Here is a 27144-nt window from a genome sequence, read left to right as displayed (position 1 = left end):
TTTTAGCCCAAAACAACAAAAAACATTACTTTCGATGCGCCTCCTGGCCCCAGCCTTGCCCAGAAATCATTTCGGTGCTGGGGGATTGCAACTTCCTTCCAAAAAATTTAAAAAAAAAACTCCATTGACTGCTTAGCCTGCAGGTGCATTTTGTGGCGAATTATTGTCATTATTTTGCTTGGCCTTTTTTGCGGCTTAGTTTCAGTTTCAGTTTCAGTTTCAGTTTCTGACTTGCTTTTGCTATTAATATTTGTAACTTTACATAAATATATATGTAGATTTTTGTTGCTATTTTGCGACTAAATAACATTTTTGCGGTGCGGGCTTAAACATGTCATAATATCATCAAGTATTACGCCCCGCCCCGTTTTTGGGCATGGGAGCTTTTTTTTGGTCGATGAGGCAATGCAATGCACATTTGTGGGTCTTAAGTGGTGTAAGTTCGATGGTTAGGGAGATGATTTACGGGCTTGCAAGTCAATTATTGGGTTAACTACAAGTTGGGGGGGGGTAGGCTGTGCTGTGAGAAGTTGGGAAAAATATAAAATTACTTAGCCATGAATTATGAGTCGATATTGAGAGGGCTTTTGAGCTTTAAAGGAGAGCAAACAAAAAAAATATATCAAAAATAAACAAAGTAAGAAAAAGACAAAAGAAATGGTGAAATAAAAGGCAAAAAGGCAGAGCGGAAATCTATGTAGAGTTAGCAAAAATGCATTCAAAACTCATCAAAAACCTCATACAAATATTATTGAGAAATTATCGCACTCTGCACACAAATGCTTATTCATGTTCCTGCCATATTACATGGGACTTACTTCATCGAAAAAATGTCAGAGCACACACACAAATGAAATATCTTTGCCGACTTACGCTGCCACCGCCGCCGCTTACTCAGCCCTAAGACATATCGAACGGATTCCCATTATTCCCCTCCGACCTTGAGCACGCCACACTCCACGAACCATCCCCCGCTCAGCTGATTCTGCTGTCATGGAATGTAATACGCAACCGTTCCCTCTCTCTCTCTCTTTCTCTTCTGCTGGTTGGAGGCCGGAAGAGCGGCATTGATTTTATGGTCTGCTTCCGTTGCGTCTTGACCGCGTCACGTACTCTAACCACATGGCTGTGCGCTGCCTTTCAGCTTCATGTTCGTCACACACGCCCCTAAGTAGGCAACAGCTTTGTGCTCGCTCTTTGTTTGTTTTTATTCCTCTCTATCTCTCTATACCTCCCACTCTCCTTGCTTTTGCGTTGCTTGCTTTGTGCGTATCTTGTTTAGTCGCCCATTAAATGTGTTCCGCCGGTATCTGTGCTCTGTTGCCGGCTATCAATGGAATTGGAATTAACTGACGCACCTCCTGTTTGGATTTCTCTCGCCATACGTACATATGTATATAAAAATGTATCCCTATCCTCGACATGACGTCGACGAAAACATTAGTCAGATGCCAGCCCAGAGGGAGGGACTGTGGGCACTGTGTCTTTGACCTCAGCGGGACAAGCCCTAAATTATAGATACTCCGTCGGGTACACAAGGGGCATTAGAGACCCAAATGCGTGGAAAATCAATAGCCGCACAGGATGGGGTGGGCATTGAATTGCCCTCAAAAAGTGGGCTGAAACTTGGCTAATAACTGGTCTGTGTCCCATGGCTTGTCGTAATTACTTTACCTCAGCATTTCTCCACTGAATTATAGATGAGTTTGCTCTGTGATTTTCGGCTGTTTTGTTGTTGGCTTGGCAGGCACCTATTAAGAGTGTAGACACTTGAGGACACAGGCCAAATCTATGACATAAGCACTAGAGAAGTTTCTGACAATGAAGCAAAGAACGTTTTCGATGCATCAAACACTTGAAGAGACTCTGAAAAGTATGCTAAAATGCGGATAACTTAATGCTTGGATCAAGAGAAATAGTTTAATTAAGGTGGAATCATAAATGGTGTAAATTCAATTGATTGCAACTTGTTCATTGAAGCTCTAATTTACAATTTGCAGCGTGTTCCTTAAGGAATATATTTTTGTATAATTTCCAATACTCCCTAGTCAACCCTTCCATTTCCATTTGGCTTGCTACAAAATTCTATATTCCTGTATAATTTTATGAGTTGTGGAACTGTTGAAATGCTTAAGGAATGAAGCAGCCAAAAGGGTTCCGATTGAATGACTTGTCCTGAGAAAGTCAAATCGCTCTCTTCGGCACACTGCACAAATTCGAATGTGCAATAATTATTGCCCTAAAGCTGCATCTTTCCTTCATTAAATTGCCCTAAAAACACACACAAAATGTCTTTAAATTTTCCCACACAATTTCCTGTCTCTTCCACCTAACACCCAATGTGGTTCATAAATAAAGATGCTTCCACACAGAATATGAATCTCATTAGCTGCCATCTGATGTCTCAGGTTCCCCGATTAACTATCCCGATTATCAATTTCCAGCGATAATTGGCAGGGAATTATTTATAGCTGGCCGCACTGGCGGTCTGGCCACAGGCAGCAGGCAGGCAGGCAGCAGGCAGCACGCAGTGGCAATGACGTCACAGAAATCGATGCGAAACAAAGACGTCATCAAAGTGGGTGGCACGTGGCCGCATGGCCGTGACGCGGACATGCGCAGTGGAGCAGAGCCAGACACAACCAGCAACCCAAGAAGCCATGAATGAATGAATGAACGAATGTGTGGGTTGTGTGTGTGTGTGGCAGGTGAGTAGGCAGTAAACAGAGCGGCAGAGCGGCAGAGCCATGGCAATGGCAGTGGAAGCAGCGACAGCGCTGCGGCAGCGCTAAAAACACCGGCCGGCGGCGCAGCGTATATTCTGCCTCTCGCTCACTCTCTCTCAGTTGCCGCTACAGCCATCTCTGTCTGTGTGTGTGTGTGTGCCCTTGATGACGTCCTTGCTGAAGGCCGTCGCAAAAGTGCCAGCTAGCCATCTCGCTCTCGTCTGACGTCACTTGGCAAGCCTTGGGCAGGGGCAGTGGCTGCGGCTGCGGCTGCGGCTGTAGGTCTCGTTTCTATTTTGAGGCCTCCCGCAGGTGACGTCACGGTTTGTGTGCACTGCAACGGATATACACGGAAATAGCCAAGGGATGACACGTGCATGAGGCCCCGCCCCCCCACATGGACTTTTTGCGTGGCGTAAAAATAGTTTCTGGCCATCAAATTGCAGCGTGACATCAATTTCAAGTGGCGGAACTTTATAAATAGACTTTAAAAACGAAGTGAAGTGCAAGTTGAGTTACGCAAAAATTATATTTAGTTGAAGTTGCGGGGTAAGGAAAGTTAAGGGCTGGTACTGAGTGATTTATGGGCCGATTGCGGGTTGCATTTCAGTTTATTTAAGGACATTGCATGGGAATTATTATTATTATATTTATTGCAGAGATTATCCATTGCCATGCACCTAAATTTACATTTGTTTTTTCGTTTATTTTGTACTGGCAAAGATTCATTCATATTTTACTTATCAAAGATGCTCTAAGATTGTTACAATAAACTCAACGCCACATTAATGTGTTTACAATAAATGTATCTTGATTTTATGCTTGTCATTTGGTTCGCTAATGTTGCAGTTGCAGATGATATCCGCCTCAATTGTAAATCGCAATTAACAATTGATTTATGCAGATGGTCGTCGCCGTAAAGGTTGCCCAGCCAAATGGATTGAATAACTCGAATGCCGCTCAAGCCGCGGCACAACTACCATCCCACACCCAATGCCCCGCGACCGAGCGAGATCTAACAATGTTCTGAGTGGAGTGGGAGCTGCAAGCGGAGTGGGAGAGGGGACTGCTGTGCATGTGAGAATTGCCATAAGTTAAATGGCCAGCACAATCTGTCAGTGATAAAGAGCACACGATGTACTAGACAGAGCCACAGGCAGCTCCAATTGCTGGCCCTCCCCCCTAACATGGAAGAAGATGCCGCTGTGCACTGAGAGAAACATTTCGTGGAACTTTGGTGCATGAAATATAAGATTAAGGCATAAAGTAATTAATCAGTTTCCAAATGGCGCATACATTTTACAACTTTCGGCAGTAATTAGTTCCAGCTTCTGTACCCAAAGTGGAATAAATGCAGGATAAATGTAGGAAAAATATTTTCAAAAGGCATTGTTTACGCCAAATTTGCGCGAAGGACTTATGGCCGGGAGCAATTAGTATTTGGATAGAGGTAAAATGAATTTGTAGCATTAAGAAATTGAATTGTAGCATTAAGACATACTTACAGAAGATTGTTGCTATAGAACGAACATGTAATATGTGAATATCGATAGACAAAGAGGAAGAACACGGAAGAACATAGAGTATTAAATTGATTGAATTCCGACTCGGTCGAACCAGCAGCATTTGGCTTTATACTTCGAGATTTTTATTCCGAACTGGTTGCGAGGAGTTGCGGAAACAGGCATTGAAGGACCTTTTCTGACGTAACACCAAGAACAATTCTGCCAGTTTCTGTACTGTAAAAATGAACAAGAAAAATTTACATTTTCTGAAAGTTTTCTTCCCTCAGTGCATCTCTAATTCCAATTGCAGACAGTTCTAAGTGCTAGCTTCCAAGATAGAAAATGTGTTGACTACACTGAGAAAAACTGCACACCAAATTAGAGCCACTTTTTCAGCCATGTTTCTTGAGCACAAGATGAATGGCAAATTCTTTTGAAAGAGGAATTTGATTTTTTATAACGCTTTTTTTACGCTCTCCCCTACATTTTTCTCCCAGTACCTGCGCTGTGTTTGTCGTCTCTCGCCAGCTGCCACCGAGCAGTTGCATGTTTGGCTGCAACTAAGTGGCATCTTTTGGTCCATGTTGACTTCCAGTGGGCATTTTCTCACCTGCGGCGCTTGGACGAAGCCAAAGCAAAGGCGACCTCGACCTGTCTCTGGCAAAATGTTCTAAATGTGTGTGAGGTTTCAGTGTATTATTTATTGACATTCAGTGTGGCAATAGTTAGTTGTGGCATGTTTTTTTTTATGTCTCTATATACGAAAATTGCATAGATTTGTATCAATTGATAGCACAGAACCGAACAGAACAGAACAGAACAGAACAGAGAAACTAGAGACATTAGAGACCTCAGACAAGAGGCGCGAGACCCCAGACTAGCGAGACCGAGACCCGAGAGAACCCCTGGCCGCAGTTCGAGCAGTTGGAGCAGAGAACTTGGTCAGCAATTGAAAGTCAAAACATGCAATCGCGTTGGCTGCCAGCGGCTTTTGTCAAATTGCAGGTAGCTTCCACATATAACACAGACAAATAAACATACATATATACATATATATTACATAGTTAAGATGGAGATCCGCGAACCCCTTGGAGCTGGACCAGGTCGGGGGCACCTTGACAAGCCTCTAAGCACGTCTTCGACGACTGGCAATTGGCCCGAGATGTTGCCACAAAGATGCTGGAAGCTCGCTCTTCGTGTGGCTTGGCTGATTGTTTTTTCTACTTCTTGAGTTCTACTTGTGGTACCCTGGCGCTGGCAGGGAGCTGTGAGTTGTTTGGGTTTTGTGTGGCTATTTGTGGCGGCTGAAAGAAACAGTTTTGGGTTGTCTAAAGAGTACTCCTATTCATGTACGTAAAATGTGCAAAAATGTATACTCTTTTGTTCTAACAATTAGCATCTCTACCTCTTCATCTGCCTGTTGCAACTCCTGGAACTCTGCGCCTCTTAGAGGATTATTCTTTCTTCAAGCTTACAGGTAATCCTCACAGTCGCCAGTTACCACACAACAAAACAACATTCAAGCTGCTTTTCTATTCTTTTATTGTTTATATTTGTTGGCCATTGAGTATGCGCGGAATTAATTAAACGGCTTAAATAAGATGTACTAACAATTTGTTGCTAATGTGCCAATCATTCGCCTTCTCCCCCCACGACGGCGATTGCAGCCGAAAAAGTTCAGACCGAAGAACTAGGGAGTGTGCATCTTTTTGCAAATTAACTTTTGCATCACCATCATCATCATCATCATCATCGTCAGCATCATGATGATGATCAGAAGCGGCAGCAGCAGTGCAACTATGCAACAATCCATCGACAAGTCCCCAAAGTCGTGCATGAAAACATCTCTGAAGAATCATAGAAAATGCATTTGGATCTGCCCAAAACAACAACAAAGAAACCAAAATATTGTAATTTTAATATTAAATTAATGTTGGCAACTCTTAGTGGCAGTTGTTAGTGTTGCTGTTGCTGTTGCTGTTGCTCTTGCTGTTGCAGCATGTGGCGTGCCACAAAATAATTTGCCGAATCCAAAACAATGTGGGTCGTCGTTCACTGCATGTGCCCCTACTGGTTGTGGGTGTCTCATAAACATTTATTTCTTTCTTGCGCTTTTGAGCAGGCCACTAAATGTTCGAGCGAAAAGCGAAAGAAATTAAGAGATTTTATTTTAACATGCCACAAAGAGATCTGTAGGCGGGACTAATAAAATAATGTTAAAAATAAGTCTTACAAGGAAAAGAAAAGTTTATAAATTGCACAAATGAAATGGAAAGTCGTCCGTTCCTTTCTCAAAAATATAAATGCATTTAGGGATCTTCGCAGGATTAATTATATTATAATTCAATTAAATACCATTGGGTCGTGCCTTTAATAATATGCCCAGAAACCTCTAAATAAATTAAAGTAATATTGAAAATAATATGCAAAATAAATATGAAGTATAGTACACAAAAATGATGAAAAATTCATAAAAATACAAAAACTTTGCGGAATGCTTCTAACTTTACACAGCTAAAAGGGCATCCAGCGCGGATTTTCAATCAAAATTTCCATAAAATACAACAACAAAAAATGCCAAAAATTGAAAGTTTTCCTCCTTTTTTAATACTACCAAAAATACCAAAGCTAATAGGGCAGAAATCTTTCCTTGGGGCCTTATGATAATGCCCAAATAATGGCCACAGCAAAACCAATTATGTTAAAGATGTATGACCAAAATATTTACATGTACCCCACTCCCCCTCTATCTTCATGCATTTAGTGCACTTTTTCTTTTACCGAAGAGAGAGAGAGAGAGCTAGAGAGAGCGAGAGAGAGAGATGCACGCCCCCTTTTGTAGGTTCTTCTCAGGCGACACTAAAAGTTCATCCATTTTGAGAGGTGTGCTAAGCGATAGCAAAAGCAAAAGCCATTTCCCATAATCGCAAGGCCCCCAACAAAACAACAACAACAGGGACAAGACAACAAAACGACAACACGAATTTCTATGGCCATCACAGGAGGAGGGGTAAGAAAGAAACAATTTTAAGGCTTGTCTCTTATGAAATAGCAGCGCAGAGATTTTTAAATAATTCACAGGCGTGATTGAACACGCTTCGGAGTGTACCCAACACAGCGATCTAGTAGGAGCGGAACACAAAGATCTGTGTAAACTCCCCGGCACATTCGTCGCTTAATTTGCTTTACCCATGCAAACTCTTCGATGAATCGAAAGATGGCCTCTGCAGAAGATACAGGTCCAGGTCCCCAGGTCCCCCAAATGTCAGCGATTTTGGACCAGTTAAAGTTACACTAATTAGTCAGAGCTACTACTCGTTGTACACAGACACCTGAACATGTCAAGGCATTAGAGCAGCCGCAAGTTTCCCCCGCGCGCAGAGAGTCAAAGCGATTGCTGCCGACAACCATTTAAGGAGCAACTCGAGGTCAGAGCCAGCAGCAATGTGGAAGCACGCAAAGCAAAAACACAAAGAGAGAGGGAGAATGGTAGAGAAAGAGAGAGGGGGGGAGGGGAGGCAGAACGAAATCGAATGACTAACCACCATTAGACTGGACAACGGTGAATTTATGTGCAGGGTGACGTCTTCACCACAGCGCGCTGTCACGCTCTCTCTTTCGCTCGCTATTCCTTTCCAGCGCTTGTCTCTCTGCGAGCCGAGGGAGCGTGGTGAATAGAACGTCACCTTGTTGGTAAATGCAACTTGGACTGGCCACAGGTGAGTATTGAACTGCTCGCACTGTGATCTGATCTGGTTCTCGTATTGCTTCCTGCTGCTAACACAGACATCATCGCAGCAAAAGTTTAACAATTGAATGCGAAATTTATTGCCAGCAATTCGAATCGCAAAAACCCAATCGAAATAAGGTACGGGTGGCAGGGGGGGAGTTATTGTTTTTGCTATTGTTTTAATACCAATTTTGGTTTACTATTTTTTTGAATTTATTATTATTAAAAGTGCCCAAGTGTGTGCTCTACACGCTTGTCCCAGCAATTATGCCAATGCTAATGGAGCATTCTCTCTGGTGGATCATAAATATTGCCGGACAGCTTCCACTTCCTTGTGCTGCATGACTAAGCGCAGAGTGGATCCCATTGTCCCAGTGGATGCCATTGTTAAGCACGAATAAAGTTCAGCTTTACATTGTTCAAGGGCGCCAGATATGCCATGCTCTGTAAGCGAAAAAATATGTGAACAAACCTAAGAAAATCTGGAGCTACCCACTGTTAGGAGTCCCTCCTTGATCTTGGTGCCCAGCACATTGATGACCAAATGGCGACACGGCGTGGGTTTGGCCAGACAACCAATGGCATTGAGGACAAACTCATTCGTAATCTGATCGCATTCCTTGAGATCCATGAGCCGTAGTTGTGCGCACTTTCGCAACAGTCTCATAAGTCCAACATCCGTGACACAATCGCAGGAGCACAGGCCAAAGCACTCGAGCAGACCCAAATCATTGAAGAACTTGAAATGATCATCCTCCAGATTGTCATTGTTGCTCCAGCGCAGCTCCTCGAGTGAGTGCAACAGGCCCAGGGCACGGGCATGCTCATTGGTGATCTCAAACTGGCCGGACAAATGCAAATGGGTGAGCCTGTTGCCCCGCTGCTCGGCCAGTGTGTTGAGGAAGCCAATGTTCAGCTCATTGGAGGTCACCCAGGTCTTGAGTGTGCAGCGCTTGAGCTTGGGCAGCTGCGCAATCACCTCAAAGTGCGAGTCACAGCCGGAGAAGTGCAGCTCCTCCAGGTTCAGACAGCAGTCGGCTATCTTTTGGTACAAACTCTCATTCATCACCTCGAAGCAGCAGTCATCGAGGTTCAGGATGCGCAACGACTTCAGGGGAATGCCAAACTCTCCCGAGTTCCAGAGCAAACATTCGCGCAGGACTAGAGTTTGCAGTTTGGGAAAGCCGCAGAGATGTTTGCCTGGGGAAAAGACAATACTTTTGGTTGCAAAACAGACACCAAAGAGGTCCCAGACCCAGACCCAGGCCTACCCGTATAACACCCGTTAACCAACTCAAAGTACTCCAGTCCCCGATTGCCCTGCAAGTCAAAGCTCAGCACATCCTCCGCATCCTCACAATGGATGGTGATGCGCTTCAGATGCCGCATCCTTGACATGATCGCACCATAGTGAAAGTCATCGGTGACATTTGTATAGTAAATCTCCTCGAGGTTCTTGCAAAATTCCGCTATAAATTCCACCAGCAGTGACTCCTTGTCGTTCCAGGCGCAGTCCACCAGCAGCACCTTGATGAACGGCCCCGCCAGCGTAAAGAAATTAATCATCTCCGGCAGTCGCATCGTCTCCAGATCCTCCACATTGAGTGTGTGCCGGTGTGTGCGTGCCCAAATCTTGTATGCCTCCCGGAACTTGGGCCCCGTACAGGCCAGACGCACCTGATCCGTTAGCTCCGCCAGATAGTCGTAGACCCGCAGCATGGTGTCCAGATTGAGGTCCAATATGTTGGTCGCACAGCGGTACACAGAGCGCAGCGGTGCGAGGCCAAAGTGTAATTTTTCATCACTCATTGTGTGCCGAAAAGGGGAGCGGCCCTGGGGTTAAATTTTGTCTTGCTACATTTTTGACGTACATATTTTTGTTTTGTACAGTTTTTGACAGAAGAAACCATGAAAAAGTAATGTCAGAAATATGTTTATATTTATTTTATAATTGTGAATGTAGTCATTTCCGGTTGGTTAGGATTTTTGCTAGAATTTATAGATAATGCAGGCATTTATGTGTCTACCAAAATTCATTCAAATATCTGGAAAATTAGGTCCATTTTTTGATATTATATGGAGTGGGTCATCAGGAAGGTGCTGTGCATAAATCAGATCTGTAATCTTTCATATTACAACTCTAACAAACTCCTCGAACTGTCATAAATTAAAGCCAGAAATTTCAACAATTTTCTAAGGTCAAAATAAAAATTTCAAAATAAAAAAAATGCATAAAATATTTTTTAAGATAAAATAAAAATGTAAAAAAGTAAGGCCGGAAGCAAAGCCAATGCAATTTCTAAGATTTCACTGTTAAACATTTTTGTTTGCTCCAATGGACTAACCAAATCTTGCGGCAGATTATGATAAAAATATATGTAACTATGTATGTAAAATGTATGATGCTTACATAGCTGTTTTATGGCCTAACAAACCGCGAGAACTTCATGAATCAATCCCCAAATACTCAACAATTACCGGCTAGTAGCATATATAATGCTTCCCTTGATTGGCCTTGCACTTCCCATTGGTCGGCAATTTGATGCCATTCCTCCATAAACAAGTTTTTTTTTTCTCTCTATTTGTTTGACAACAATTAATTGCATAATTGCGTGCATAAATGCATAAATCAATCGTCAATTGATTGAGAAGTCGCCATTGCATGTAATATGTACCATATGTATGTATTTTTATTTATATATGTACCATTCAGAGATATGTTTGTAATGTTACAGTAATGCGCAATCCTCATATTGTATTTATTTATTTTTACCGGATATGTTTGAGGAATTAATTTTGTTGGTTTCTATACTTTCTCCCCGCGATAGTTGTTGTTTGTTTTGCCTTTGTTTAGTTTTGAATTAAACGCAACTTACAGCTAATAGCAATGCTCTACAATTATAGTGAATATTCAATATTGATATTCCTTCCATAGGGGAAATGGTTTAGGGTATCCGCAAAAAATATCCGTAAATATGTCAATTATCTGCTGGCAATGCTTGAGTACTTATTGTTTTTAATGACTGGCTTGTTTCTTTGTTTTAATTTAAGCTCTAATGATGTTATAGAACTTAAGGAAATGTTCCTGCATTTGATATATCGACAGCAGGCATCCATCCTAGCTAGCCAAGTGCTCTAACCTGTTGCTTTACATCTGTTAATGCATTCTATATTATAAATCAACTTAGTTGGGTAAACTCAAACAAAAAAACCATTTCATTGCCACAAGCAAGTATTGTGCATACATTTTTAGGTTTTTTTTTAACAATTCTGCAACTTTTAGGAACCGCCATAAAGTGGCCAAATCTGTTCTACATCTTACATGACAGATTTTAGGTTCCATTTGCATTTTCTGATGCTCTCTTGAGTACATATTTCTCATGGTAGTAATATTCATATAGGCATATAGATTGATCGATTTTTTGCACATTGAAAAACTTGTAAAGCTACAAACTTAATTAAACAATTATGTCTTCATTGCATTCTTATTCTAAAACATGGCCTATAAGGCTTTAATGGATACACAATTTTAGAGACACAAATCAAAACTCCTGGCGATACAGTTTTGAGTCCAAAACATTAATAAATTAACTGCCAAACATCAGTTTAATATTCTTATTGCTTAAGTGCAAGTACACTGACATATGGCAACCTTTTATCATCCTAGCATTATTCATTATTAATCCAGCATTGTTTTTGTTCAAAATAAAACTCTAAGGTTTCGTTTTTACCAATTTATCTCGAGCTTTACCCACTATTGTAGCTCCCCCCTAAATCCAATGTGTCAGCTGCATGGTGCCATCATTGGTCCGCTGCGTATCCATAATGCTCATCTGACGCACCAAACGCTTCATGGATGGCCGATGAACGGTGCGACCACTGCCGCTGGCCATGCCCGCCGGCCCCTCCAAGGGCGTGCGCTCATCTATCGAACTCAAGGGCGGCTGCTGTCGAGGCAGTCGATTGTCACGCAGCTCCAGTTCCACCTCCGCCTCGGAGGCAGTGTTGGAGGAGCCACCCAAGACATCTAGATTTTCATAAGATGTGGGCTGGGAGAGCACAGTTCTTGAGAGTTTATGGAAATATTAGTTTTAAATAATAGATTTTTCTCCTCCAAGACTCACTGCTTTTGGGCGCATCTGCAGCAATCTTTCAGCTGCCAATCCTTGCCAAACTCCTCGCCCTCTTCGATGGTCTGCGGCAGTCGATGATGCAGCGTCTCGGGCAATCGCAGACCCGTCATGCCGCCCAGCATGGACACAAAACCCATAATAACCAGCGGCAGCTTGAGATTCTCCTTGCCCAAATATGTGACAAAGGGAATGACAATGAGGCCCAAACCGCCGATATAGCTGGAGGCGCCAATGCCTATGCCACGCACTTGTGTGGGATACAGCTCGCCAGCAAATGGATAGATGATGAGAAAGGAGGCGGAGAGCAGAGCCTTGGACACCAGATAGAGGTACAGCGTCTCATCGACAGCCTCATCGGGCAGCATGACAGTTATGACACAAGCCACACCGCTGCGAAGTGAACAATTAGGACAGAATTTGAGATATTAAAACTGATTTCTCACCCCAGTATCATGGACAAACTGAGTGGCCAGCGTCTGCCCCAGGTGTCCATAAAGTACCAGCAGCACAGGTAGCTGGGCAGCTCCACCACCGCAGACAGAAAGAAGCTCACATACTGATTGGTGCCCAGCGAGGGTCCATAGTAGCTGAGGCCGAGATAGACCGTCTCATTGGCAAACCAACTGAGCGTAATCAATATCGTTTTCAAGCGCATATTGGGCGTGCGACAGAGATCCCGCAGACCCACATTGGCCACCTTTTTCTTCTCCTTCTTAAGCTTGTCGCGTCGGATTTGTGCCTCCAGCTTGCAGTGCACCGCCTCGGGAAACTGTCGCCCATTCACTGTGGCCATGCGCTCCAGGATTTTGAGTGCCTCCTCCAGGCGGCCGCGCATGAGCAGCCAACGCGGTGATTCCGGCATGACAAACATGTAGAGGAAATACGCATAGAAAGGCAGCGAGGTGATGTAGGAGAGACGCACCCAATCGCGCTCCAGATAGGTGACAACCGACAGCAGCATTATGCCCGAGGTGTAGAAGGTGCAGGTCATGACAGTGACAAAGGAACGATAGTTCTCGCCCACAAGCTCCAGAGCTAAAAGAGAGGGGAGAACTTTAAGCTATAGGAAAACCTTCCCTTTGCCTTCCCTGCACTCACATATAATAAATGGTATCTGATACACCGCAGGTATTGTGAGTCCCACAATGACGCGACTGCCAGCCCAAGTCCAGAAATCCTTGCTCAGCGAAGTCATCAGGCTGCCAGCGAGCAGCGTGGCCAAGCAGGTGAAGTACGACAGCCGCCTGCCCGCACGATCATTGAGCAAACCAAACAAGTAAACGCCCACAGGTCCGCCAGTGTTGAGTGCTGCCAGGCCGATCGTGGGATATATATCCTGATCGCACACCAAATCAAACTGTCGATAAACGGTCCATTAGCTGGGGGTTCAAGTCAAGGCTCAAAGGATGATGCTGGTTTGATGCTTAAGGGAAATGTTCAACAAGCTGCAGCCTAAATGAAGTTCTGTTGATGTTTGGTTTGTGTCTTTGTGGTGTCTGTGTGTGCCGCGCACATCAATCACAATGGAGGACCACACATTTGTGGTATTATATTCCCAGCCTTGCGTGCATTTAACCACAGGCCAAGTGCTGTTTGGCTCCAGCGTGGTCAGGTCAGCCTCATCTTCCAGGGAGTCCAGCAGCTGCGTCCAATTAACGCCATAGGTGTGACATTTGCTGTAGACCAGCTCATCGTTTTCCTACAAAAATAACAGAAACAAAATACTTTTGTTTACAAATCATTTGTATAACATTTTTACTGCTAAACGTTTTGGTTTCTCTTAGCTGAAGTTTACCCAAATGTCTCCCCACGTTTTTACCCCCATTTCATCATCTATTTTTTACCCATTTTGATTACTCATCGCACCACCCTCGTATCGACATTTTGGCACAATCAATGAGTGCTCTGGCCGCTTGATAGCGCACTCGTATGGCTGCCCACACACTCACCAGTTCCTTGGGTATGGCCAAATATTTGCGCTGCTCCAGCTGCATGTCCCCCAGTTCGGGTATGCGACACCAATAATCATCCGGAGTATCAGCCATAAACAGCTGATTGAAGGCACAAAAGCCACAGGGAATGCAAGCGGGCAGACAAATGCCAAAGACCAAAAGTTTTTGATATTTGCCAAATTCCCCAATGGTCGGCAGCAAGTCGTCCAAGTCGAAGGCCTCCTGGAAGTGTAAGGGAGTGTGAGTTTTGATTGGAGTTTTGGGTGTATTACGCTTACGCACATCAACTGAAGGTTGAGCTTGGGGTTTCTGTCGTTGTCGCAGCTCCGATAGCTCATCGTATTCATCCACATCGCTGTCCACAGTCTCTGACATGGCCAAACGCTGAGCTGGAAATGCCTGAGGCCCGAGTGTGTCTGCCACAAGAGCGAGCTGGCAGAAGCCACAGAAGTGCAGTCAAGGGTTGCAGAATAGTAAAAATTATTTTATATAGCGCCAGCGAGGGTTCCACTTTATAATTTATATTTATATATTGTTTTGTTTGTTTATTCTTTAGTCGCAAACGTTAGATTTAAATTAAAGTTTAAACTAAAGTAAAATATTACACACACGCTTGAAAAATTGAAATTCGCTCGAATTATAGCTAAGACGAGCCACTAATTACAGTTGTTTAGGCTTTGATTTAACAATAAAGCAAGGTAGAAATATTAAATTAAAGTACTTTAAACACTGCTGCATAGATTTAGTACTTTCTGTTGGGTTTTGCCTACGCTTAAAGTACGAAATTTGAATACAGTTTTTGCTGGAATCGTTTACAGAAAATGTTTTGGGGGCGATCATTATCAATGTTTTTACTTAAAGATTATTGCGCGCTTCGTTCCATACACAGTTAAATATGTATATCTATCCATCAAACGTAAGTAAACAGAAAAACTGTCGCTGAAATCACACACACGCACACACATTAGGCTTAAGTGTAAATTTGTGGCTAAACAAATACAAAAATACATTTCTTGCACACAATTCTCGCTCGATCCTGCCGCTCCATCCATGGTCCAGCATTTAATCCACCTTCACCACACTGTAAATCTTTCGTATGAACCAAAAGCACGCAAAGAAACCAATGGTGCCGGTGAGCAAGAAGAAAAGAAAGACCATAATGGCTGTGTAGCCAAAATACAGGAACGTCGAGGCACTATCCTTGATCGAGAGCTTCGTGATGAAGTAGTGACAGCAGTAAATAAATAGATAGACAGCCGTAAAGCCCGATGTGAGAAAGGAGCGCCACCACCAGTGATAATCCTCGGCACATAAATGGAAATAGCACAGCAAAATGGTCGTCTCCGAGCACGTGATGACCAGTATAAGAAAGACCAGAAAGAGAAAGCCAAACATGTAGTACATCTGGCTTGACCACAGCGAACTCAGTATAAAGAAGAGCTGGATGAAAATGCAGCCAAATGGCAGCACGCCGCCCATCACAATGCCGGGTATGGGTTGTGTATAAATCGATTGATCGGGTATCTGGCGTGGTATCTGATTGGTGCGCACAGGATGCTCCAGGGCCTGCAAAGAACACAGAGCATTAGTAGGCATAGCAGTGGAAGTTGTGGTCTACTTACGCGCTTGCGGAAACCAAAGTAAGCCCCAACAAATGTCAGCGGCACGGAGACACCAAACCATAAAGCCAGCAGGGCAATCAAAGTGCTGAAGGGCACAGCGCCCGAGCTGTTCTCAAACCACAGCACCAGATTCATGACAAAGAACAGCGAGAAGACAACGCTGCAAGAGGGAAGATTAATATAAAGCATTGTTAAATATCTGCCTGAACTCACCCTGGACACACAATCGAGGTGAGTATAACATTACTCTTCCATTTGAGACCGCCAAAACTCTTGTAAATACGCGCCGACACATAGCCAGCGGGTGTGCCCAGCGACACAAACAAAACCATGGAGCAAGTCATCAAAGCGCCGCGATTAGCTGGCGACAGGAAACCCAAGCAGGCAAAGGCCAAGGTAATCATGGACATGACGAGCACCTGGATGCCAGAGCCCAGGAAAACAGACAGCAGCATGCCCTTGCGTGGCGGCCGGAACACATCGCCATGGACCAGCTTCCAGCCAAATTCCTCTTGGGCATCCTCGCCGCTATCCATCTGATTATATCTGGCAATATCCTTGTGCAACGTACGCAGCATTATCATGGCCACCATGCCGCTGAGGAAGAGCACAATCACCAGGGAATTGAGAATGGAGAACCACTGAATATTCGTGTGGGGCATGGACTCGAGAATGTAATCCCAGCGGGAGGACCACTTGATGGCATCATTCTTCACAAACTTGACGCTGTACGTGTAGATAATTTTCAGCTGCTCGCCGGTCTTCAGGGAAGTCTCACTTATGGCCAGCGGTTCGGCGCTCAGGCAGTTGACTGAGTTGAGATCGGTGTGTTTGATGGATTTGGGTGTAACCTTCACGGAGATAATCCTGCCACTGTTGCCAAAACCGATGCCCCAGTCCTCGAGCTGTCCGCTGTGATAGGTTATCTCCAGATCCACATGATTAAAGGGATAGTAATGCATGGGCTGGTTGTAGATGGAGTTGATGGGACAGCCCTCGCCATCGGTGCGCACGAGACAGCCCATGGGGAAGCCGGTGCCGCAATATTGTTTGCCATTCTCCAGGGGGTAGCACCAGGTCACCGGCATATTGTCCACAATCCAATGATGCTGATAGTTCAAGCTGATGCCCTTCTTGAGGACCATCATGCGACGATTGCTGATGGGATCGCCACCCTTGTACTCCTTGGTGCAGGCCTACAGGGGGGAAACACAGAAAGTGCTTGAAATTGATGAACTCCTTGGGACTTGCCCTGAGCTTCGACTTACCACAGCGCATGCTTGATTCTCCAGAAACTGAATTTTATATGGACCCGGGCGTATGCGCTCGCCAAAGACCACCTGTCCGAGATTCTCCACGGGTGAGTTCTCCTCTATGCCCAGACAGAAATCAAAATGATGATATTCATAGGGTATGACCGATTCCTCAGTATTCAAGCGGTTCACATACAAGATAACATCCGACTGCGAACAAAACAAAAAAGGTTTTAGAAAATGGGAAATAAAACAACATCAATCAGGGGAATATGTTGATAAATGTGCGACAGTTTCAATTGGTTTTATGCTATCTGGAGCGCTGCCTCTGCCTCTTTTTTATCTGCAAAACTATTGCTTGAGAGCGGCGTAAACGAAACGATTAACAAGCGCATAAGGCCGAACAAATAATGTTTAGATCATCATAATGGTGAGGTATGGTATCTTGGCCAACTGAACCAACAAGACGGCAGCTATGATATTAAAGCATGTCTAAGACTAAACAGCAGCAACGTCAGCAGACAGCAGCCAGCAGCGAGCACTTAGCGGACATGGCACACACATTGCTGAACCTTATCGGTATGCTTCCGCCTTTTACCCGCAGCCATTAGTGGAATTTATCAGCACTTGCACTGCCCTTTTGCTAATTGTTAAGGCATAAAACACAGAAACACACAAACACGTACACAAACACCGACACAAATCGAGACTTTTGTAGGCTAGTGTATTTGTACATACCTTGCATGTGCTGGACGTATCGGTTTTCTTGCAAAAGTTCACCGGTGCCAGGCCAGGCAAATAGAAGGCACCACCCAATGTCAACAGCGTGTGCAGCAGGAGCAACAACAGCAGCGGGGACAGGCCCCGTGGCGGACCAGAATGCAGGATCATCTTCGGTGTGTTGGCGAATGGTTTCCCAGAGAGATTGGCCGATGTATGCTTACTGGCAGGTTAACACACGTTGCACACACAGATGGGGGACGAGTGCAGCAACTATTTTTGCGTTTCTTGCCGTGTGTTTTACGTGTTTTTCTTACTTTTCCACCTACGTTTCCTTTTTTTTGGGCCGAACGTCAGCACTGCGTAGTCAGGCGTTGCCACCTGGGATTTCAAAATGGAATTAGGGTTGTCAAATATATATCAAAATATCAATATATCGATATTTTTGCAGTGATATATATTTTATATTGTGATATGATATTTTTTAAAAATATGACTGCCCTAAATGGAATTCGACGTAGTCAGTTTGCCTGCGGACTTATACCACTAGGTGCTTATACCTTCTCATATTCAAAATATACCAACGAAAATCATACAACTCGACTTTGAATATATATGTATACATTATATGGGTATACAAATCTAGATTTCGAGCTTCTCGAATTTCACACAGATTTCTCGTTCTTGGTCCTCAACAATATGCTAATATGGCATCACTGGTTATGGTTGTCTCAATAATATACATTTCTTTTATTAATCAAAGTAAATTTACGAAATAAGGAAACAAGCATAGCTTGACAAAATAGTTCAATTCATAAATATCTCGCTTCGAGCTTGTGTTTTTCTAGCGCTTTTGTTAATCTTCTTTTGATATTCAAATACAACTGCCAGAATTGCATTCAGAGTTGCCATCGATTGCGAGGCTTCACATGTGTGTGAAATTACTCAGAACCGGCCTGTTTCGCTTTCAATTCGCTTTAAGGCAGCCACAAAAAAAGGCATCTAGCCATATTAATCCCAACTTGACCGCTTATTAAATCCAATCCTAAGTAAGTGGACTATCAATTTGGCCTGGCATTCCGCGCGTTTATCCGACAGGTGGGGAAGGTTCGCAAGCAGACGAGACAAAGGTGAATCGTAAAGCAACAGCGAAAAAAGTGAGTTTTTACTGCGTGTGTGCGTGTGTAGTCGTGTAGAGCTGAAAGCGAAAAAAATCAATTCGCTGACGTTCAAGGTGTTGCAATCTTCCCCCCACTGGTGCCCAGCCCCTCGTATTGCAATATTTATTCGTAATATTATTCTTTTTACAGTTGCTCTCGGACAATTGTCAAAAATTACGCAAATTCCCACACACACAGACAGGCAGAAGCACACATATTAACATCCCCCGTCCGCCTGGCCTCTTCGAGACGTCTGCACGAAATAGAAAGTAATAAAAAAACACAAAAAAAACGCAAAATGACTTCCGACATAACGCTGCAATTGATTGCTATTTTGGAGAAGACAGTGTCGCCAGGTGAGTGCTGACCCCCAACCCCTTTTTTTGGGCATACATTTTCCACACAAGTATAGGTGCCTCTCAGGGCCATTTTTTTGGGTTGTCTCTGCTGTCGTTTGGCGGGAGGGACGCGCGCGCCGCTCGTTGTATGTTGCGCAGGGTTGCAATACTCGAGTCGGATAGCATATGTTTCGTTGCTAGGTGCACACGCATACACACATACACGTATATACTTTTATGAATGTATGCATTTTTACGTACAATGATTAAGGATTTATAAATTGGCACGAACCTAACCTCAAACAGGGGCAGATCCTACACAGAATCATGCCAGTCCCTCCCTCCAAGCCACAAACGTGCGTCATCTTAAAGATTTCACACACGCGTGTGTGTACATGTGTGCATTGGTGGGAGGAAATCATTTTTCTTGCCTACTACCCCGATAAGTCCCACAACCAGTTCTTCCGGTTGGTGATAAAGTCTGCGTGAAGCCCTAGCACTAACCTCACACATATACTCTTTCCCCAGACAAAAATGAACTACTGTCGGCGAAAAACTTTTTGGAGCAGGCAGCGGCCAGCAATCTGCCGGAGTTCCTTAAGGCGCTGTCCGAGATTCTGGTCAATACGACAAACAGCGCCGTGGCACGCATGGCCGCCGGTCTGCAGCTCAAGAATCACCTAACCAGCAAGGACGAGAATGTGCGGCAACAGCATCAGGAGCGTTGGCATCAGTTCCCCAACGAGATCCGTGAACTAATCAAGAATAATGTGAGTGCAGAAAGAAGCCACCGCTCCCCATAGATACCAAAACATTTGCTTTGTTTTATTCACAGATTCTCAATGCTTTGGGTACGGAGAACACGCGTCCATCATGCGCCGCTCAGTGCGTGGCCTATGTGGCGGTCATCGAGTTGCCCATCAATCGCTGGCCCATGGTCATTCAGACCCTGGTGAACAAGGTGGTCAGCGAGGGATCCAGCGAAATGCACCGCGAGTCAGCCCTGGAGGCAATTGGCTACATTTGCCAGGACATACGCTATGGCGTCATGGAGAATCAATCGAATCAGGTGCTCACGGCCATCATTCATGGCATGCGAAAGGTGGAGCCCAGCAATCATGTTCGTCTGGCTGCCACCACAGCCCTGCACAACTCACTGGAGTTCACCAAGGCCAATTTTGAGAAGGATTTGGAGCGCAACTTCATCATGGAGGTGGTGTGCGAGGCCACCCAGTCCACGGACACACAGATCTGTGTGGCCGCTCTTCAGTGTCTGGTGAAGATTATGACGCTGTACTATCAGTTCATGGAGCCCTACATGGCTCAGGCTCTGTTCCCCATTACACTGGAGGCCATGAAGGCGGAAAATGATGCCGTTGCCCTGCAGGGCATTGAATTCTGGTCGAATGTTTGCGATGAGGAGATTGATTTGGCCATCGAGAGCCAGGAGGCCACCGATCAGGGACGTGCCCCAGCGCGTGTGTCCAAGCATTATGCCCGCGGTGCGCTGCAGTTCCTGACGCCCGTGCTGGTCGATAAGCTAACCAAACAGGATGAGTGCGATGATGAGGATACCTGGAGTCCGGCCAAGGCCTCATCCGTGTGCCTAATGGTGCTGGCCACCTGTTGCGAGGATGAGATAGTGCCCCATGTCTTGCCATTCATCAAGGAGAACATTGAGTCGCCCAACTGGCGTTTCCGCGATGCTGCTGTCATGACATTTGGCTCGGTGCTCAATGGACTGGAACCGAACACGCTGAAGCCGCTGGTGGAGCAGGCCATGCCCACATTAATACGTTTGATGTACGATTCGAGTGTCATTGTGCGCGACACCACAGCCTGGACCTTTGGACGCATTTGCGATGTAAGCACCAAGCCACACCTCTGTTTTCCGTTTCTAAATCTTTGTTTTTGTCTCTTCCACAGATCATTCCTGAGGCAGCCATCGATAAGACATATCTGCAGCCGTTGCTCGAGTGCTTTGTGAAGAGCTTAAAGTCGGAGCCGCGTGTCGCTGCCAATGTGTGCTGGGCATTCATTGGTCTCTCCGATGCTGCCTATGATGCCGCCTCCACTGGCGAGCGTGAGACACCCGAGACGTACGCACTGTCGCCGTACTTTGAGTTTATCATCACTCAGCTGCTGGAGACCACCGATCGTTCGGATGGTGCACAGGCCAATTTGCGTGGCGCTGCCTACGAGGCACTCATGGATATGATCAAGAATTCGCCACTCGATTGCTATCTGGTGGTGCAGCGCACCACAATTGTTATCCTGGAGCGCTTGAACCAGGTCATGCAGATGGAGTCGCACATCAGCAATCACAGCGATCGTCATCAGTTCAACGATCTGCAGTCGCTGCTGTGTGCCACGCTGCAGAGTGTGTTGCGCAAGGTGCACGAACAGGATGCCCCACAGATATCCGATGCCATTATGAGTGCTCTGCTTACAATGTTCAATTCGAGTGCTGGCAAATCGGGCGGTGTGCAGGAGGATGCCTTTCTGGCTGTCTCCACACTGGTGGAGCTCTTGGGCGTACAGTTTGCCAAGTACATGCCGGCCTTCAAGGATGTGCTGATCATGGGCCTGAAGAACCATCAGGAGTATCAGGTCTGCTGTGCCACTGTCGGCTTAACCGGAGACATTTGCCGCGCACTCAAGGAGCAAATGGTGCCGTACTGCGATGAGATTATGTCTGTTATGATGACCAATTTGGCAGAGCCCACTCTACATCGCACCGTCAAGCCGCAAATACTTTCGGCCTTTGGCGATATGGCGCTCAGTATTGGCAGTCATTTCTTGAAGTATTTGAGCGTGGTGCTTGAGATGCTGCGTGCCGCTTCCAATTTGCAGGTGAGTGGCAGACATTATCCTTAGCCCAGAGTAGCTTTAAAGCCCCACTCCTTTTTCTCAGACGGATGCCAGCAACTTTGACATGAACGAATACATTGCCGAGCTGCGCGAGAGCGTGCTGGAGGCTTACACTGGCATCATTCAGGGTCTCAAGGGACTCGATCAAACTGCCCATCCCGATGTGATGCACATGGAACCGCATCTTATGCACATCATTGGCTTCATAAAGCGCATTGCACAGGATGGTGAAGTCTCCGATTCGATGATGGCCAGTGCTGCTGGATTCATAGGCGATTTGTGCACTTCATTTGGGCCACGTCTCCACTCACTGTTGGACGATGTTGTCATTACACAATTCCTGTCCGAGGGTAAGCGTTCAAAGGGTCAGCGCACGAAAATGTTATGCTCGTGGGCCATCAAGGAGATCAAGAAGATCAATAGCCAGAGCATAACGCAGTGAAAATCTAACCAGAGGTTAATGTTTCCTCCATACCAAAATCCTCCCTACAATGAGTGAATGTTTAATACAGCCGCTGGTAAGTAGATTCTCGTTATTTAAACCATCCACGAACGAGACCACTCACAGCTGAAACAAATTATGTTCAACATTTTTCTGTTTGTTTCATTTTGATTTTTGCAGTCCGGTCCGAAAAATCTCTCTCTGATTCTATTTGCTAAGTTTTGTTTGTCCGATTTATACATATATTGTTGCTGTGCAACGTGTAAATGCTAAGACACATTGTTTATAAAACTAAAAATTAATTTTAAGTTGAAAGAAAATGGTTCCCCCAACCCAAACAGACTGCCCATTGACCTACCCAACCCTTCTATTAATCTATTATCTATTATGGCCAGAAGCAAATTATGACAATTATGATTTATGGGCAGACTGTTTGGCATGGCTGCTGTTGTACCCCCAACTCCCGATTTTAATCAGATATCAGAAGTTTGTTCAACGAAATTATGTCAAACCCTAATCTAAGTGTGTGGAAAATCGGTTAAAAAACACATTAAATGCATTACAAAATTCCCTGGAAACATTAACTTGTAGTTAGCTGCTATAAAAAACGAAACCCTAGTTTATAAGACGTAATTATACCTATCCTTATATGTAATCTAAACAAAACATAAAACAACCTAGAAAAAACTAAAAATTACAAAAAAAAATGCGTGTGAGATGATATGTGAGCTAATGATGATGATAATGCAACTGAATCTGATGTACGATTATGCTAAAATGAATGACAAATGATGAAGATGATTATATGACTGCAATCGAGAGAGCGTATGTATTTGTCTACTTACAAGTCTGAGTGCCTGCCAGTGTGCGCGAGTCTGACAAACTGCCTTAAACCACTTTCCCCCAAAAGGAATCCCCAAATTATCATATTTCTAGTGTGAATCTGTGATTGGATGCCCGTGTGAGAGCAAATGAATTTTGTGTGTTGAGTTTGGATGATGTTAATCTGCTTCCTCCTTCTCCTGCCCCTCACATTTTCGTTTGGCGCGCGTGTGTGATATTAAATGATTAAGCGTAAGAATTTTTCTAGTGAATGAATATAGTTGTAAGCAAAACCAAAACAAGAAAAAAGATTTTAAACGGATTTGAATTTAAAATTTACACAAACAAAAAAACCGAAAACGAAACGAAAAACAATTGTAAGACTCAAAGACGACTGAAAAAAAAAACAAACTTAGTAACTATAATGGAAAAAAAACGAAATACAAAAATGACTTAGGGGACGTACAAAGCATTGGGGCGTGGCGGTTAGGAAATATAAAAAACAAAAATAGAACAATAAACCTCTCAAAATACACCAATAAATTACAAATTAAAACTATATTTTTTGTGCATTAAATTACAGTAAATTTATGTCGCTACGCTCCATACAAAAATATACCTTAACTTAATGAAATTATTTACAGTTTCTTTTTGCTTTGATTAATGACGCTTAACGACTTTAATTATATTTGTTTTTGTGGTATTTAAATTGTGTAAAAAAATAACAGCAATAACAACCAAGCAACTACCTGCAGCACACACAAAACATATATAAATATATATTAGATAAACGAAAGATACTAAAACTCAACGAGCAAACGGACCAGGGTATACAACAAAAACAAAGGAAAAACAAAAACGAAGACTAGAAAAAACCCGTACTTTACATATGGCATTAAAGAGCTGCGCTGAAAGACAAATATACATTACATTTTACATACATTCAACGACATGGGACGATAACAAGAGATGGAACGGAACCAAAGGGTCAACGTTTTTTACCCAAATAAATTAGCAAATTTCGAACTTCAATGCTGTAAATATATTCTTTTTTTTTAATATTTAAATTTGCACATATTCTGCTTAGTTTTTTTTCTATTACCAACTTACAAAGTTAACTTTTTTCATCATTTGTAGTTACAACAAAAAACTAAGCTTATAAGTTATTTATTCGTAAAAAATGTATCTTTCAATAAGAACATAAAAACATGATTTAGAATCGGCACAACAATTATTTAAGCAATTCTAAACTTAAAAAAAAAACTGCGTATCTTTTTATTTTGCTAAAATAGTTTTTTGATCTTCCTTCGCCTCTAAGAATGTGCCTTTAAAAGCCCAGACCTGGTTCCGACTCGACGACACTTACATACTTAGGACCATTACATTATATTACCGTAAGTTCATTAACACTTCCATACGCAAACGCAAAACATAACCAGAAACTACCTTACGAAAAAGACGCGACTGTGAACGAGAAAGAGAAGAGACGATGAAGAATAACGAAAATCCTATAGAAATCAAGTGAAAAACTAACCGTTTAAAATCTTTTGCAAACATTTCATTACACTTACAATTAAAACTAGGTATACAAGTGTGTTGAAAACTGAATGTAAAGCAAACTATTGTGTGTAGCATAATAGACCCTAGTTAAGCATACAAATATGAAATGATTTGTAATTAGAATATGGAATTCATTAAACAAAGCTCAATTGGAATGCACTTTGAGCTTTTTTCAATGAAAACTCCTGCAAATAAGTTGTCATTTCAATAAGTAATTCCAAAAACAAAGTAAACATTGGTAAATTTTCCGTTTTGCAATTGAAATATCGCACAGCCGTCCAAAAGAGAGCTAAAAAAGTTGAAATTTAAAAAATAAATGCAACCCCTTTCAACATATCAAAAAAATGATGTAATGGAATTTTTTGAAATGACAACTTTAGAACCAATATCAAGAACACTCATACAATAACGAGACAATTTGAATTGCCAAACTGAATGAAATTAATATGTACTAAAATTAGCAATGAATGTTTCAATATGATGAAGATTAAGAATGATGGAGATGAAGAATGGTGATGTATGTCTATGTCTATGTCTGCCTCTTGAATGACTCTTGGATGACTTCTGAATCTATTGAAGAAGAGCTGAGCGCTGGGCCTGAGCCTGAGCCTGAGCAAAGGCAGCCCCGTCGAGTGGATCTAGCACTTTATGGCTGTGGTAAACGAAAAATGTAAGTGATGCATAGAATATTTTAAATTCAATTTATCTAAATAAGTTAGTTACATTAACCAAAAAAAAACCAAAGAAAAATCTGCGCACAAGCGTCCCGAAACACATACATAAAATATTTTGCTAATAATCATATATTTCTCTTTCTTTGCACATATTCTTCACAGGTGTGTTGATTGAGTATGACTTGATGAGATGAGTACTTGAGATGATGCTTGTGCGTGCGTTGTATGATGAAATGGTGATGATGATGTATAATGTGATGATTGACAAATGGTTGTTTATGGCAAAGAAAAGTTGTTTGGGAAAGAGAAAACGAGTGTTGGGAGTGAATGGAACAAAATACCACCCAAGTACTAGAGAAAACACTCATCTAGCACAAATTTCTACCTTTTATACATTACATTACATTACATAACAAGCTACATACATTAGAGATCTAGTATAAGTGTAAGAACATGTGTGTGCCCGCAACTGTGACTGAGTTTATCTGTATGTTTATCATTCCAACAAACAAAAATTATAAGAAAACATAAAAGAAAACCCAAAAACCAAAACCTCTTCAGACTTTTCATGAGTTTGTTTAAAACTAAGCCTGTAAACATTTTATTTTGCCGTCATTAGGTTTAAAAACATAAATTAGAATAAGGGTTAAATGGTTGCTCCAATTTTGGACACATTTTTACCGCTTAATTATATGTGTGTGGATAGGGTGTAGGTCGTCGTCGTCGTCTGTTCTACAAGAAATTGCCAATTGTGCTACAACTATAACTGTAAACATTGCCTGTGATTTGATCAACTGTGTATGCTAAGTGTGTGCGTGCGAGCATGCTTGCAAGTGTGTGTGTGTGTGTGTGTGTGTGTGTGTGTGTGTACGGTTATGATATTGAGTAAGGAAAAAAGCACCACGCGCAGCAGAGAGCAAAGAAGAAATGTAAAGAAATGATGAGATATTTTTTAAATGTAAAAACAAAAACATAAAATAATAAATAAACTGTACACAACGGTAATTGTAAACGAAACGAAAACGAGAAGATAAACAAATTGAAAAACGTAACATATGGTACTGATTTTATACTGAGAACTGAGACTTACTATTTATACAACAAATACGCAACGGCAACAAACTAAACTAAACGAAAACACTCACTTAAGGACTCTCACAATGAATTACTTTACACGGGACTATGGGACAAAACATATTTACGGAACGTACTACCAAAACATAACCAAAACAAAAACAAAAACAAAACGTCAAACTAGTGAAATTTACATGAAACATACATACATACATAACTTACTTATGCATTACATATACATTACATACATATGAGCATTATAATAAATTAATTGTATCAAAAATATGCATTGACAAATGTATATTTAAACGAAACTAAGATGAATAATAACTAAAGGCAAAGCTGACGCGCGGTGCTTTTGGCGCATATTTCTGTGCTAATTCTGTATGATAGTTATAACAAATTTTAGTCGAGAGATAGAAAGAGAGCGAAAGTGAGCGTGTACGAAAGCGAGAGAGCGTAAATTGCGTGAGCTTTTAAATCGGAATTTAAACGATAAGTTAGTTTCTATTAAATTATGCTGTATTATCACAATATCCAAAAATACACCCCTAGTTCGGCC

The 27144-nt window shown here is 42.9% G+C and overlaps 4 protein-coding genes across 6 annotated transcripts; 1 reads left to right on the top strand and 3 right to left on the bottom strand.

The window, feature by feature from the left end:
- Positions 1–8181: 8181 nt before the first annotated feature.
- Positions 8182–9833, bottom strand: LOC117582095. Its single transcript, XM_034269657.1, has 3 exons — positions 9233–9833; positions 8458–9161; positions 8182–8405 (listed from the first exon to the last, which is right to left on the bottom strand). The coding sequence occupies exons 1-3, from the start codon at positions 9768–9770 to the stop codon at positions 8349–8351; spliced, it is 1299 nt and encodes a 432-aa protein (XP_034125548.1). The 5' UTR covers positions 9771–9833; the 3' UTR covers positions 8182–8348.
- An 857-nt stretch (positions 9834–10690) lies between these two features.
- Positions 10691–14522, bottom strand: LOC117581919 (carcinine transporter). The gene is made up of 7 exons (XM_034269389.1): positions 14329–14522; positions 14044–14268; positions 13608–13793; positions 13193–13451; positions 12538–13129; positions 12086–12484; positions 10691–12026 (listed from the first exon to the last, which is right to left on the bottom strand). The coding sequence occupies exons 1-7, from the start codon at positions 14419–14421 to the stop codon at positions 11732–11734; spliced, it is 2049 nt and encodes a 682-aa protein (XP_034125280.1). The 5' UTR covers positions 14422–14522; the 3' UTR covers positions 10691–11731.
- A 109-nt stretch (positions 14523–14631) lies between these two features.
- Positions 14632–17812, bottom strand: LOC117581920 (transmembrane 9 superfamily member 2). Its single transcript, XM_034269390.1, has 5 exons — positions 17660–17812; positions 16937–17131; positions 15882–16864; positions 15669–15828; positions 14632–15612 (listed from the first exon to the last, which is right to left on the bottom strand). Exons 1-5 carry the CDS (start codon positions 17810–17812, stop codon positions 15109–15111), a joined length of 1995 nt encoding a protein of 664 aa, XP_034125281.1. The 3' UTR covers positions 14632–15108.
- A 723-nt stretch (positions 17813–18535) lies between these two features.
- LOC117582547 (importin subunit beta) lies at positions 18536–23585 on the top strand. Of its 3 annotated transcripts, none has more exons than XM_034270357.1 (7): positions 18536–18690; positions 18952–19157; positions 19668–19909; positions 19975–21003; positions 21066–21992; positions 22054–22528; positions 22633–23585. In XM_034270357.1, exons 2-6 carry the CDS (start codon positions 19100–19102, stop codon positions 22450–22452), a joined length of 2655 nt encoding a protein of 884 aa, XP_034126248.1. In that variant the 5' UTR covers positions 18536–18690; positions 18952–19099; the 3' UTR covers positions 22453–22528; positions 22633–23585. The 3 variants fall into 3 exon arrangements, with proteins under 3 accessions (XP_034126248.1, XP_034126249.1, XP_034126250.1); XM_034270358.1 differs by having other exon boundaries at positions 18565–18798; XM_034270359.1 differs by lacking the exon at positions 18536–18690 and adding an exon at positions 18822–18875.
- The last annotated feature ends 3559 nt before the right edge of the window (positions 23586–27144 follow it).

Source organism: Drosophila guanche, unplaced genomic scaffold (genome assembly GCF_900245975.1).
Source record: "Drosophila guanche unplaced genomic scaffold, DGUA_6, whole genome shotgun sequence".
In the NCBI taxonomy this organism is placed as follows: domain Eukaryota; kingdom Metazoa; phylum Arthropoda; class Insecta; order Diptera; family Drosophilidae; genus Drosophila; species Drosophila guanche.
This window is presented reverse-complemented; position numbering and strand designations above follow the sequence as displayed.